We start from the raw sequence: 15,542 nt of genomic DNA on the forward strand, positions 1-15,542 counted from the left end.
TCATGGATTACACTTTCCTTTTTCTTTGCATTTAATTTTTTTGTTGAAAACTGGACATTTTTTATAATATATTGCAACTCTGGGTACTGATTCCTACCTCCAGCAGGCCTTGTAATTGTTTGTTCATTTGTTTAGTGCTGGACTGTTTCATTGATGTCTGCTTTCCACACAGTCTGCAGCCTCTGAAGTCCTCCTCAGATGGTAGAGCCTTTGTGGGATGGTTGTGATCTTAGCAGAGCTCCTTTTGACTGTCTTTCTGATGGTATCACAGCTAACTGTTAAGCTTCATTAATTGCCAGCTTTATTGTTTCTGTGGGGATAAATTACTCTAAATGGAATGTGATTAAATTCTGCTCCTTGGAATGGATAGTTTTTGAGATATGCTCTGTATTAGTTAGGGTTCTCTAGAGAAACAGAATCAACAGGGAACACTCGCAAATACAAAATTTATTAAAGTGGCTCACGTGACCACAGGAATGCAGAGTCCAAAATCCGCAGGGCAGGCTCTGAAGCCGACAACTCCGATGGAGGGTCTGGACGAACTCCACAGGAGAGGCTCGCCAGCCGAAGCAGGAATAGCCATCTCTTCTGAATCCTCCTTATAAGGCTTTCAGTGATTAGATTAACCATCACTCATTGCAGAAGACACTCCCCTTTGGCTGATTACACACGGAATCAGCTGTGGTTGCAGCTGACATGACCATGATTTAATTCTATGAAATGTCCTCATCGCAACAGACAAGCCAGCACTTGCCCAACAACCACTTGGCCAAGTTGACACTTGAACCTGACCATGATATGTTCCAACCCAACCCCATGCAGGCTTTTCTTAGCTATCTCTCCCTTTTTCTCTTGGTAAACTTAGATTGTTATGGTTCATCTTCTTGCTTTCAAAGAGCTATCAGCTTTCTCCTAATTTTTTACCAAAATGTCCACTATTTTTGACAATGCTCTTAGACTTGAATTTCCATATGCTCTGTTCCAAATAACGCCAGTTATCTTGAGGAGAGCCTTGGAGCTTTCTACCTTTCCCCTTGGGCAAACCTCTGCACTTATGCTCTAGAGCTAGGCAGGGTTAGTACCTGTTTTTCTCTGAGTGGCACCCCTGCTTTATAAGAAGAGTGTTGGGTGGGGGTCTTCTCAACTTGTCTTTCCCGCCATGGAATCTCCACCCTGTGAATGAGCTGGGTGAGGGCTACTGGGAGACCAGTGTTCTCAGTTCTCCATGCCTTGGGTTGATCATTGGTCAGATGAGGGGAGCTGAGTGGAGTAAGGTAGCCCATTTTTTGCTGTTCTTGCCTGGAATAGAGCTTCTTCAGCATAGGACTGGGGAGGATAAGAAGTGCTAAGGGGCTCTTCCTCCCAGAGAGATGCTACAGCCCCACTGCACTCACCAGGAGGATGGCTTCCGTCAGGCTGAGAAGCAGGGAAGGGGGTGGGGCCTGGCTCAGATGCCACAGACTCACTGTTCTCACTGAGTTGTAATAGGTTTTCTTGAATGAATGTTTCTTTGTTTCTTATCTGCCCTTAGGACAGTTTTTAGGGGCTTTAAATGATTGTTTTTTTATACTTTCATCAGTTTACACTTGTTTCCCTGGTGGGGAGGGAAGCCATTTCATGTTCTAGATTCTGGAAAGGGCTTTAAAGTACAGAGATAAACCAGCTGTCTTTCAGAGGAAATTCTTTAATATACAGACACCAGAGTCTAGCAGCTTAGAGTACCAGTTTCTTTGGAGTTAAGAATCTAATTTAAAGAGAAAGGTTAGGAAAGACCTGCTCTGCAGAAGCAACTTTTCTGCTCACTTGGCTTTCATCTTTTGGGAGAGTAGCCCTCCTACATCTGAAAACCTCTGAATTTCCAAGGGCTTTAAATCCTCCCAGTTGTATAGGCCCTTATTTCTCTCTCACCAGAAATGGTACCTCTTGGTCCCCCCTGGAAAAGATTGGTTCAGAAGAGTCTGTGCAGCTAGTATCAGTAGTCAACTAATAGGCATAAGAGCTGTTTACTGGCTGCCTCCATGGCCAGAAGCTGTGTATGTGCTTACTCGTGAGTCCCTGAGCCCCTGGTTGAGGTTAGGGTAGTCACCCTCCTAATTCTGCAGCTTTTCCCCACTGCATTGCTTGCTTTGAGCCCTGGACCTTTAGCTCTAGGGTCCTAACAGTAATGTCCTTAATTCTTCCCTCCTCCCTTCCACCAGGAATGGTCGCAGAGGAGTACAATGCCTTCTTCTACTCACTTGTGTCCCAGGACACTCAGGAAATGGCCTACTCAACTAAGCGGCAACGGTTCTTGGTCGACCAAGGTTATAGTTTTAAGGTATGTATCAGACCAGGACCAAGTCTTTTGGGTCCAGGAAGTGGGGGCTATGGTTAGCAACAACTTGAGAAAAATCTCAGTTGGCCACCAAACATTAGGCGATTGGAAGGAAGCCTTGCTTAAGGGTCCCTTTGTCTCTGCCTAAATTGTGGGGGGCGGGGGGGGGGGGGGGTTGAGGGAAAATACTGTGCAGAGTTTCCTTCTGCCCTCAGCAGACAGGGCTAAGGGAGGCCTTTTTCTTTTCTTTTTTTTTTTTTAACATGAGCACCGGGAATTGAACCCGGGTTCTCTGGCATGGCAGCATTCTTGCCTGCTGAGCCACCATGGCCCACTCAGGGAGGCCTTTTTATTTATTTTTTTTTAACTTTTTTTTATTGTATAGAATAACATATATACAAAGCAAAGAAATAAAAAAGTAATAGTTTTCAAAGCACTCTTCAGCACGTGGTTACAGGACAGATCCCAGAGTTTGTCATGGGCTGCCATATGATCCTCTCATATTTTTCCTTCTAGCTGCTGCAGAATATAGGAGGCTAGAGGGCTTAAATACTTTTTTATCGTCAAAATCGATTTTCTTCTTTTTTTGTGAAAAATAACATATATACCAAAAAACTGTAAATTTCAAAGCACAGCACCACGATTAGTTGTAGAACATATTTCAGTCTTTGACGTGGGTTACAATTTCACAATTTTAGGTTTTTACTTCTAGCTACTCTAAAATACTGGAGACTAAAAGAGATATCAATTTAATGATTCAGCATTCATATTCATTTGTTAAGTTCTATCTTCTATGCATAATTCCACCATCACTTTTAATCTTTCCATACCTCTCTTTAGGGTTATTTGGGTGCTATGGCAATTCTAGGTTTTTGATATCAGAAGGGTCTGTCACTAATATGGGGTAGGGAGATGGAACTATCTGATGTTCTGGAGAGGCTGATTCTAGGTTTCAGGACTTACCTGGAGCAGGGACCCATCTGGAGGTTGTAGGTTTCTGGAAAGTTTCTCGAGTGCCTGGAACCCTTGTGGAATCTTATATATTGCCCTAGGTATTCTTTGGGATTGGCTGGGATGGTCCTGGTTGGGGGTTGGCAGGGTATGATAGGTAGTGTTTTAATTAAGGTTCTCTAGAGAAACAGAATCAGCAGGAAACACTCACAAATATAAAATTTATTGAAGTGTCTCACGCGACCACGGGAACGCAGAGTCCAGAATCCGCAGGGCATGCTCTGAAGCTGACGATTCCGATGGAGGGTCTGGACGAACTCCACAGGAGAGGTTCACCAGCCAAAGCAGGAAGAGAGCCTGTCTCTTCTGAATCCTCCTTAAAAGGCTTCTAGTGATTAGGTTGAGTATCACTCATTGCAAAAGACATTCCCCTTGGCTGATTACAAATGGAATCAGCTGTGGATGTAGCTGACGCACTCAAGATTTAATTCTATGAAATGTCCTCATTGCAACAGACAAGCCTCCTCCAACAAGACAAGACTTGCCCAACCAGACAAACAGGTCCTACCACTTGCCCAAGTTGACACATGAACCTGACCATAACAGGTAGCAAGGTGTAACTGGAGCTTACATAGGAGCAACCTCCAGCGTAGCCTCTTGACTCTATTTGAACTCTCTCTGCCATGTTACTTTTTAAATTACACTTCTTTTCCCCCTTTTGGTCAGGATGTAACTGTTGATCCCACAGTGCCAGGTCTGGATTCATCCCTGGGAGTCGTCTCTCTCCTTGCCAGGGAGACATTCACTCATGGATGTCATGTCCCACGTAGAAGGGAGGGCAATGATTTCACTTGCAGAGTTGGGCTTAGAGAGGCTGAGGCCACAGCTAAGCAACAACAGAGGTCCTAAGGGAGGCCTTTTGTAAAAGAATGTTAGTTCCTGATAGGGAAATGGGGCTAACCTGGCAGGATTGGAGAGGCCATTGGTGTCCATCAGGGTGTATGTCTGAGCCCTTGGGGCTGCTTCCTCAATAGAGCCTCACCCAGGAGACAAGTAGCTCTTCCTTTAGCCCATGGTGAACCCAGGCTATGCGGGACTCTCAGGCATCACGGTTTCCCATGCTCTGCAAATTTAGTATTTGAAGAACTTGGAAGTGCTGAAGGTTTGGCTTTTTTTGATGAGGCATTTGCTTTTTTTCTTGTTGCTATAAATTGTAAGTTTATGCCAACATTTAAGGTCCCAAAGAGTTTTTATTTGTGGGGGAGTTGGTGTACAGGTTTCTGGGAAGTAGGGGAAGAACTACTGCCTCCCCCCCCCCCCCCCCATAATCCACTAATCCACTGAAAGAAACATCACTAGAATATAACCCCAGGTTCTTGATTTGCTCAAGACTATAGGCTGACTTTTTAGGAAGTTGGTCAGAGTTCCCATTCTTAGCCTTTGGTGGGAGGACAGGTTTGGTGCTACCTATCTTCCTTTAGCCAGAGACACAGACACCTTGTAGAGCTCTTGTGCAAATCTTTCTGCAGGAACAAGAAAGCCTTATAGTAAGTTATCCCTATAGAAATGGAAACCAAATCTCTACAGTGTTGTTATCTGGCCCTTTTAGAAGAAGTCTTGTCACTGATCCCTGACAATCTGTCACTTTTCTGTGCTCCGTCTGCTGGAAGCCCTGAGCCCTGTCCCACAGATCAGAGGACCCTGTTTATAGGGCAGCAGGTTGGGCCTTTCAGTCTTTTGTTCCTTCCTTTACTTGGTGCAGGATGGGAGAATTACTGGAATGAGTGTTGTAAAATTCACCAGGTCTCCTGGTGAATATCATTGTTCAGCTGCTAGATGTTGGGAGTGGATTTCTCTGGCAGTTCTTTAATCTCTCTTGTTTACAATCTTTCATCAAGCTCCCTGTTCCAGGCGGCTCCTGAGACAGGTTTCAGGAATACTCCAGAGGGACAGGGCCTGAGGGAGGAAAGTGACTAGAGCAAGTGAAGCCAGAAGGGTAGAGGAGGGAAAGGGAGAGAAAGCAAGGGTGACTGCTGCTGCTCTTCATCTCACAGGTGATCACAAAGCTGGCTGGCATGGAGGAGGAAGAGTTGGCCTTTTCCACGAAAGAGGAGCAGCGGCAGCTCCTACAGAAAGTCCTGGCAGCCTCTGACCTGGATGCTGAGGAAGAGGTGGTGGCAGGAGAATTTGGTTCCAAATCCAGCCAGGTGAGTGGGTGGGGCTCTAAGTGTCAGTTCTCCTGAAGACAGAATTCTTATACTTAACACACGCCCGCCGCTCCCCCCCACCCCCCCAATCTTCTGTGCCATTTATTTTTAGAATCAGAAAAATGAGAGACAGGAATAAGAAAGAAGCCCTCTTAGCCTTTTGGTCATGTCCCCCCATCTACAAGTATTGTTCTGTGTGGTGGAGTTTACCATGCCTGTATATCAGGCTCCACTTTGTTCAAACAACAGGCTGGCAAAAATATTTGTTGGCGTCTTATTGTTGGAGCCCAGGGATGGCAAACAAATGACTCCAGGCTCTTGCCAGGGTGGCCATGGAGAGCACTGTGCTGGGCCTGGGCTGTCTTTCTTAGTTGTGGCCAGTCAGCCCACCTCTCGGGGTTGCTTCCCCCTCATCTGGTGAGTGGAGCACCCCCAGTCTGTGACGTGGGACTGAGGACCAACTCATACTGGAGCTTCAAAGGTTACTTTAAAAACCTGAGAGTTCACTGAAAATAGTCACCCTTTCATTTATCCCACAGACACTCATTGAGGGCCTGCTGTGCACCAAGCACGTACCATATGGTTTTAGTGATAAAAGAATTCCATCAGGCCCCTCGGAGGAGAGAAGGGCAATTTACTCAGACATTTTGAAATTTAATCATCTTAGAGGCTGGGACAAGGCAAGAAGGGAACAGCTGTCATATGGGGAGGGACTGAATCTCTCCCTGGCACTCAGCCACTGGGACCCGGGGAAACTTCCCTGCCTAAGGTCAGGCCACTGAAGATCCCTCCATAAGGTCTTTCTACACGTCTATCATGGGGTCCAGTACAGCAGGGCACCCGGCTCCAGGCCAAGCCTTTGGCTGGTGTGAACTCTCATTACAGCCTTCTGGTCAGATGCAGTGGCCCCCAATTTACAAACTGGGTCAATGAGGCACTGAAATTCAGGACTTACTCTCAGCCGCCAAGGGAAAGGTAGATCCAAGATTCAAGCCCAGGGCTTTCTGGCTTTTCACTTGGTTTAGAACCTCGTGATAATCTCAGATTTGGGGATGCCTCTTCCCTCACTGTTATTAAATTCTGTTCAGGAATTGTCATTAGAGAGGTCATGTAGCTTTATGGTTATGGACAGGGACTCTGAAACCAGGCTGCCTGGGCTCACACCCCTTCTCCTTAGGACATGTTCCTTGGTCACCCTGTCTCTGAGCTTCCTGTTCTGTAAAATGAGGAGTATAGTGTTATGAGAATCTGATGAGTTAGGATTGTAAGTATGTGTAAAATGCTTAGAACAATGTCCAAGACGTAGTGAGTGATCAGTAAATATTATGTAGCATGATAAAGTTATAATGATTACTTAGGAGGTTGAGAGAAAGGTCTTTTCCCCTTGGAAACTTATGTGAGCTGTTGTCTTCCTCCCCACAGGTTTCTCGGCGCTTTGGGACCATGAGCTCCTTCTCTGGAGCCGATGACACGGTGTACATGGAGTACCACTCAGCACGGAACAAGACTGCAGCTAATAAGCATGTGCACCCACTCTTCAAACGCTTTAGGAAATGATGGTGCTTGGCTGCAGGATTCCGACAGAGCCCTCCATGTCCTTTCCTCTAGTGTTTGTTAGATTTGTCTGAATTCAGTCTCTGTTGACTCCATTCTGTCTTCATGGGTCTTCCAGGGATTACGTAAAGGTGAGGAGACGATATTCTTGATCTTTTCAGACTACTTTTCAGATTTGTTGAGGAATGAGTTATTTGTGTATATAAAATTTAAAGTATATTTATCAAAATGCTCTCCTGAATAAACAGCAATAGGCCATTTAGCCACTTGCATTAAAGATGTGTTCTGATGCCTTGTTGTGGGTATGAGTTATGTCCGGGAGCTGGCCACCCTTCAGGGCTCCACTTTGCAGCAGGCACAGAGGAGTAATATGGAGCATAGTTCTGAGGAGTTCTTGGCCCACATACCCTGAGAGAGAAGATTTGGCCACTTTTGGTGAAAATGCTGATGGGGGTGGTGTGAGGGGCATAGTGCTGGGTCACTTAGGGAAGGTGCTGCCCAGATGGAGGGAAGAGAGTTTGAGCCCAGGTGGGGTTAGGGTATGAGGCTAATGTGTTCACACTGTGGATTCAACCCCCTGCAGCTTCCTTCCGTTCCAGGGGCCATGGCTGTTCCCCATTGTGCTAAATCCATGGAAGGCACCCACAGCAGGCGTTCCTGGTTCCTGATGGTTGATCTCTGGATCATCATTTTATTTCCTCCCAAAATATGTTTTAGTTATTGCGGGGAGGTTTTATTACTTTTCTAATAGCACTTGAGTACCCTTGGGTCTTTAGTGGCTAGTTCTTTTATTCTTAAAAATGTTATGGAGCTTTTTCTCTTACTGATCTGCCATGAAAGAAAACGTTTTATGGAAAGGGCAGTAGGCGGGATTGATCCATGAAAGAGGAATGCATCTGACTGGGGCTGCAAAGGAACCTTGCTGTTTTGAGGATATGGCTTTGTTCTGGGACCGGAGTGTTCACACCTGGGGAGTGTGGACTCTTGTGCTGAACAGCCCGGATTAAATAGAGAGGCCCTCCCCAGACCCTACAGCTGAGCTGAAGTATTCCATTCCCTGAGCCAGGCACAGCAGCTGTAGGCTATGCCTACGGATAAGATAGTAGCCATTTTTTTTTTTTAATTTTTTATTTTTTTATTAACGGCAAGAAAAAAAAAAGAAATTAACACAACATTTAGAAATCATACCGTTCTACATATGCACTCAGTAATTCTTTTTTTTTTTTTTTTTTTTTTTTTTTAAAGGAAAGACAGAGAGAAGGAAGGAAGGATAGAAGGAAGGAAGGAAGGAAGAAAGGGAAACATCTTTAAACATTTTCTTGTTTTATTGTATTCTGTTTCTCCGTTTTTGTTACATGGGCTGGGGCCGGGAATCGAACCGAGGTCCTCCGGCATAGCAGGCAAGCACTCTGCCCGCTGAGCCACCGCGGCCCGCCCAACACTCAGTAATTCTTAACATCATCACATAGATGCATGATCATCGTTTCTTAGTACATTTGCATCGGTTTAGAGGAACTAGCAACACAACAGAAAAAGATATAAAATGTTAATATAAAGAAAAGAAATAAAAGTAGTAATAATAGTAAAAAACAACAACAACAAACAAACAAACAAGCAAACAAAAACAAAAAAAACCCTATAGCTCAGATGCAGCTTCATTCAGTGTTTTAACATGATTACTTTATAATTAGGTATTATTGTGCTGTCCATTTTTGAGTTTTTGTATCTAGTCCTGTTGCACAGTCTGTATCCCTTCAGCTTCAATTACCCATTGTCTTACCCTGTTTCTAACTCCTGCTGAACTCTGTTACCAATGACATATTTCAAGTTTATTCTCGAATGTCCGTTCACATCAGTGGGACCATACAGTATTTGTCCTTTAGTTTTTGGCTGGATTCACTCAGCATAATATTCTCTAGGTCCATCCATGTTATTACATGGTTCATAAGTTTATCTTGTCTTAAAGCTGCATAATATTCCATCGTATGTATATACCACAGTTTGTTTAGATAGTAGCCATTTTGTTAGGCGCAATTTGAGACAAGAGCTACTTTCCCCAAATTTCACTTCTCTGAGTTGACCTTTTGGGGACAAACTCAACAATTGGGGCTAATAGGAGCTAGCCAGTTGTTAGTACAAACCCTTGAGAATGGCAGAGAAGCCTCCACTAGGAGGGGAGGTTCCTGAGCATTCTGACCTGAGGCTGCTCAAGACACGCTCAGGCCTGCACACCTGCCTGCCATGCTCCTGTGATGGGATGGCACCCATATATCTCAAACTTGATTGTGGCCATCAGTTTTGCAGATTCTCATCTCCTGTTACACCTTTACACTTGGGATACTCAAGTAATACCAAATACATTTTATATTATCACATTCCTTCCCTTGTGTTCAGTGTTTCCGTGTTCTTTAACTTGTCCACATAGCAAACTCCTATTTATTCTTTAAAAGGCAGTATGAATGCTTGCCTTCCATGCTGGACACATGAGTTCAATTTCTGGACTGTGCACCTAAAAAAAAAAGCAGTTGAGAGCTCACCTCCTATAGAAAGCCTAACTATAGCTCCTACTCCCCAAATTTCTGATGTCTCCCACTGTGCTTGGGCCTTGTTGCTACATTTGTGCTTTCCTTTTCTTTTTTTCCATTTCCTTTTTTTCACATTTACTTCTTAGTAGTCTGAGCTCTATTTGTGTCCCAGTCTCTACAAATAGTTGGTGACCAGTGACTGCTGAATCTAAATCTTTTAAAAATGTAAGGACTTGAGGGAATACAATGACCCTACATGGTCATGCCTTGGGAGGTTGTATGTGAACTGCTTGCTGTTGATCATCTACACTGGCATCCCATCTGCCTTTTTCCTGAACCAGCTCCTATACTTCATGGCAGATAGAATTTTCAGAATGGAGTAGCAAGGAAGAGAGAGCCTCACAAACAACTCCAGAGATTTGCATAGGGTGCCTCCTGAGTCTTCCATTGAGTACTGATCAGCACATGCATATAAGGAGGCTGGGGAAGAAACCATATGAAAGGCTTAGAGGGAACAATATCTTGAGCCCCCTCCCAGACCCTGGAATATCCTCTTCTCACTAAAAACCCTCATAATTCACAGGATAGAGTATTCCGCAAGGTTTTCTCTCGTTAATGGGGAAAATCTGACAGACTAAAGCTGCATTGGGCCTGTTCAACTGTTTAAAAGCAAGATCCAAAAGGATCAAATTCTTTCCAAGTAACAAATCCATCCCGGAACAAAGCTCACTAATACTTAATGCGATACAAAAATATGCAACAACCACAAATATAAAACACACAATGTCTGGCATCCAGTCAGAAATTACCAGGCAAACAAAGAGCCAAGCATATAAAATCCATAATAAAAAGAAAAATCAAATTGTATTATAGTTCTCTGGGGAAACAGAACCAGCAGGAGATATCTGTAAATATTATGAGATTTTATAAGGGTGCCTCATATAACTGTGGGGATGCATGAATCCAAATTCCAAAGGGCAGGCTGCAAGCTGACAGCTCTGATGAAGGTTTTTGATAAATTTCTCAGGAGAAGCTGGCTGGCTGAAGTAGAGATGGAAATTATTCTAACTGCTGAAGGCATCACTTCTCCTTTTAAAGCCTTCAACTTTGAAACATCTCTCATTGCTGAAAAAACTTTTTGATTGTAGATGTAATCAGCTATAAATGCAGTCAACTTACTGATGATTTAAGTCCACAAAATATCCTTGCAGTAACAGGTTTATGCTTCTTGACGAGACAACTGGGCACCATTATCTGGCCAAGTTGACACATGAACCTATCACACAAACTGACTCAGAAATGATACAAGTGAGACAAGGCCATTAAAACCTAGTATAGCTATTCTGTATGTTCATGAAGCTACAGAAAAGATTTAATCTGTTAAATTGACACAGAAGCTTCTAGAGATGAAAACTACAATGTGTAAAATGAAAAGTTCAGCATTTGGGTATCTGGGTAGCTTCCAAGATGGTTCCTAGTGTTGATGTTCTATGTAATCCCCTCTTATGTGCGAGCTGGAACTAGGGACTTGCTTCTGGGAAATAGAATAAAACCCATCAACAGCCATGGGATATCACTTCGAAGATGAGGCTGCAAAAGACTGACTTCAGCAAAAGACTGACTTCAGTCTTGTTCCTTTTCTCGCTGTGGCACTTGCTTTGATGAAGCAAGCTGCGGTGTTGAGTGTTAACCTATGGAGAGGCCCACATTGCAAGGAACTGAAGTGACCTCAGCCTAAGTGCCTGCTAGGAACTGAATCCTGCCAACAACCATGTAAGTCCTTTGGCAGTTGAGCCAGTGCAGCCCATTCCACACTGTATTGCACCTTGTGAGAGATCTACCAGAGGATCCAGCCAAGCCACACCTGGATTCTTGCCCCCACGAGAACTGTTGTCATTTTACACCACTAAACTTTAAAGTATTTGGTTACTAATACAGATTTTGGTACCAAGAGTGTGATGCTGCTGTAACAAATATCTAAAACGGTGGTCATGGCTTTGTAACTAGGAAGACAAGCCAGGGTAGAGGCTGGTAGGATTTTGAGGCGTATGTTAGATAAAGCCTAAACTGCACTGAACAGACTACTAGTAGAAATCTGAACTTTGAAGACACTACCAATGATTGCTTAAAAGGAAGTGAGGCATATGTTACCGGAAAATCTAGAAGAAGGGGGGGATCTCTGTTATGTAGTGGCAGAAAACTTACTGGCACTAATGTCTGAAGCTATGTGGAGAACAGAATATGTGTCTTTTCTAGTGAAGGAGATTGATAGTGCTGCTGCTTAGTTTCTCCTTGCTACTTATATAATCAAATGCAAAAGGAGAGCAATAAATTGAGGGTAAAACTAAAAAAGAAGCCAGGTCTTAAAGGCTTTAAAAATTCTCCGCCTCTTCCAGTTGCAACTGATAAGTAAGACAATGGGGTTGGAATTTAGACTGCAAAATAAAAAATCATGAAGACATAGGAACATAAATGTTCAAAATGAAACAAAAAAAGACTGAAGCAAAGTAATCAGAGCATAAATGAGCTATGGGACAATTTCAAGGAATATAATATATATGTATTTGGAGGTCTTGAAATAGGAAGGAGAATGAGGGATAGGTAAAAAAAGGTGAAGAAATAATGACCAAAAATTTTCCATACTATAACCCACTCAGATCCTAGAAGCACAATATATCGATAGCGCTTGCGCGCCCACACACACACATACACACACAAAGAAAACTACACCAAGACACTTCATAACTAAATAGCTTAAAACCAGTAATAAAGAGCAAGTCATAAAAGTAGCCAGAGAAAGAAGACATGTTATGGGCAAAGAAATAAAGATAGGAGTGACTCAGATACGTTGTTGAGAACCATGTAAGCCAGAAGACAGAAGAGCAACATCTTTACTACAAAAGGGGAACAAACACTGTAAAAGTCTATATTCAGTGAAAAGATCTTTTAAAAATGAAAATGAATTTTTTTTCAGACAGAAAGCTAAAAGAATTCACTAGCAGACCTGAAACACAAGATGTGAAAGGAAGTCCTTCAGACAGAAGAAAAATCACACCAGTTGGAAATCTATGTACATAAAAGAATGAAGAGTGTAGAAACAACATTGGCAAATACAAGTATTTTCTTATTACTTAATCCTGTTAAAAGATAGTAACGTTTGGAGAAGCTCTAGGATGCAATCCTCCTGCAGAAGTTTTTTTTTTTTTTTTTTCATTTTAAAAATTTTATTCACACATCATATATTCCAACCTAAGTAAAATAATCAGTGGTTCCAGGTATAATCCCATAGCTATGCCTTTGCCACAGTAATCTATATGAAGACATTTTCTCTTCTACCACAAAGAATCCCATACCCCACGCCCATGTCCCCTGCTTGTTAATATTTAGTTTTGGCATGATGCCTTTGTTACATTCAGTGGAAGCATATTACAATGTTGCTGTTGACTATAGACCCTACCTTGCATTAATTGTACTTTTTCCTGTATACCTTCCCATTTTCAACACCTTGCAATGTTGACATTCATTTGTTCTCCTTTATGCACAAACATTTTCATATTTGTACATTTAATCACCAATTATTGTCCACTCTGGGCATTCCTACGTTATACCTTCTCAGTCTTTATTCTCTGTCTTTGCATCTGGTGTCATACCTGCACTCAGCATTTCTTCCTCAACCATACTCATATTCGGCTTCATTCAGTGTACTTATATTATTGTGCTACCATTAGGTAGTATTGTGCTATCCATTTCTGAATTTTTTACAATCAGTCCTGTTGAATATTTTGTATTCCTTCAGCACCAAATGACCAATCTTGACCCTCTTACTATCTCTCCATAACCTGTTTTTTCTTAACCTTAATTCTCGTAGTTCACTCATTAATGTTAGTTCATATTAGTGAGACCATGCATTATTTATCTTTTTGTTTCTGACTGATTTCACTCAGCATAATGTCTTCAAGGTTCATCTACGTTGTTAAATGCTTCATGATTTTATTCTGTCTTACAGCTGCATAATACTCCATCACATGTATGATGGAGAGACCTCCCATTTCATTTTTCTTCCTCAAGATATATTTAGCTATTTGGGTCATGCTGCCCTTCCAAATAAATTTTGTTGTTGGATTTTCTATTTCTGCAAAGTAAATTGTTGGGATTTTAATTGATACTGCATTGAATCTATATATCAATTTGGGTAGACTTGACATAGTGTACACTCAGTGGCTCATAATATCATCATATAGTTGTGTATTCATCACCATGATCAGTTTTTAGAACATTTGGATCACTTCAGAAAAGGAAACAAAAAGAAAAAAGAAAAAACTCATACATACCATACCCCTTAGCCCTTCCTTTCACTGACCGCTAGTATTTCCATCTACCCAATTTATTTTATCCCTTATCCCCCTTCTTATTTATTTTTTAACCATATTTTTTTACTCATCTGTCCGTACCATGGATAAAAGGAGCATCAGACACAAGGTTTTCACAATGACAGTCACATTGTCCAGGTTACATCTATATAATTGTCTTCAAGAATCAAGGCTACTGGAGCACAGCTCAGCACTTTCAGGTACTTCCCTCCAGCCACTCCAATACACCATAAACTATATAATGCATGAGACTACCTCCAGGATAACCTCTCTACTCTGAAATCTCTCAGCCACTGAAACTTTGTCTCATTTCTCTCACCCCTCTTTTGATCAAGAAGACCTTCTCAATCCCTTGATGCCAGGTCCTGGTTCATCCTGGGAGTTCTGTTCCACGTTGCCAGGGAGATTTACATCCCTGGGAGCTATGTCCCACTTAGGAGGGAGGGCATGAGTTTACTTGCTGAGTTGACTTAGAGAGAGACCACATCTGAGCAACAAAAGAGGTTCTCTGGGAGTGACTTTTAGGTGTAACTTTAAGTAGGCTTAGCCTATCCTTTGCAGGAATAAGGTTCATGGGGTGAACCCCAAGATCGAGGGCTCAGCCTATTGCTTTGCTGCCCCCACTGCTTGTGAGAATATTAGAAATTCTCCAAATGGGGAAGTTGAATATTTCCTCCCTCCTCCCGAACCCCCTAGGGGACTTTGCAAATACCTCTTTATTCAGTGCCCAAATTACTCTTGAATGTATCAGGGGATCACACTAACCTGGACAAACAAAAAACAATCTCATGCCCTATTCAAGATTCCATGTTCTCATGGTGTTCAACTAAACTGACCATACATGTTAAATTAGGAAATGCACTACCCCAAATATAAATTTTGCACCAAATAAACATCTCTCTCTTTGGTCTCACACAGAAGTAGTAGTTATAAAATATGGACAATATCATCCTTTACCCTTTATTCTGATTTACCTTAGTCCTATCCATATCGGCTTCATTCATATATCTACTCGATGTCTGATCACTTTTTCAATTTTTTAAACTGTTCCTGTACGGGGTACTGTTGACTTTCAGAGCATAAGAGCTTTATCTCTGAGTCTCAGGTGTCAAATAAATACCCAGAGTTTCTGGGAACAACCAGTTATATACAAACAGTATCTCAGAATTTAGAAATAGCAATGACAATTCCTGAATATATGTGACTGTAAGAACTTACAATCTAGGACCCTTTACAATAGGCCTCAACCTGATAACCCATGTTCTCAACTTCAATTCACTGAATTTTTATAATATAGTTAGTCGATATGACTGAGACATGATGATATTTGTCTTTTTGTTTCTGACGTTTCATTCAGCATACAGTCTTTAAGGTTCATACACCTAGTTGCATGCTTCACAACTTCGTTCCTTCTCGTGGCCGCTCAGTAGTCCATTGTATGTATACACCACAGTTCCCTCTTCCATTCCTCAGTCGTTGTATCCTTAGGCCACCTCCATCCATTGTGGATCATGATAAGCACCAGTGGGCAAATGTCCATTCGTGTCCTCACACTCAATTTCTCCAGGTATATACTGAGCAACGGGGTTTCAAGATCATATGGCAACCCCATCCCTAGCCT

General features: G+C 42.4%; 1 protein-coding gene across 2 annotated transcripts in view; it reads left to right on the plus strand.

Annotated features, from left to right (window-relative positions):
* The window catches only part of ERCC3 (ERCC excision repair 3, TFIIH core complex helicase subunit), a 52,191-nt gene extending 44,888 nt beyond the window's left edge, over window positions 1-7,303 (plus strand). For both annotated transcript variants that reach the window (XM_077153482.1, XM_077153483.1), the window contains 3 exons: window positions 2,199-2,317; window positions 5,320-5,472; window positions 6,895-7,303. In XM_077153482.1, coding sequence (XP_077009597.1) covers window positions 2,199-2,317; window positions 5,320-5,472; window positions 6,895-7,029 — 407 coding nt within the window. In that variant the 3' untranslated portion in view covers window positions 7,030-7,303. The remainder of the gene's footprint in view (window positions 1-2,198; window positions 2,318-5,319; window positions 5,473-6,894) is intronic.
* The last annotated feature ends 8,239 nt before the right edge of the window (window positions 7,304-15,542 follow it).

This window comes from Tamandua tetradactyla, chromosome 3 (genome assembly GCF_023851605.1).
Source record: "Tamandua tetradactyla isolate mTamTet1 chromosome 3, mTamTet1.pri, whole genome shotgun sequence".
NCBI lineage: Eukaryota > Metazoa > Chordata > Mammalia > Pilosa > Myrmecophagidae > Tamandua > Tamandua tetradactyla.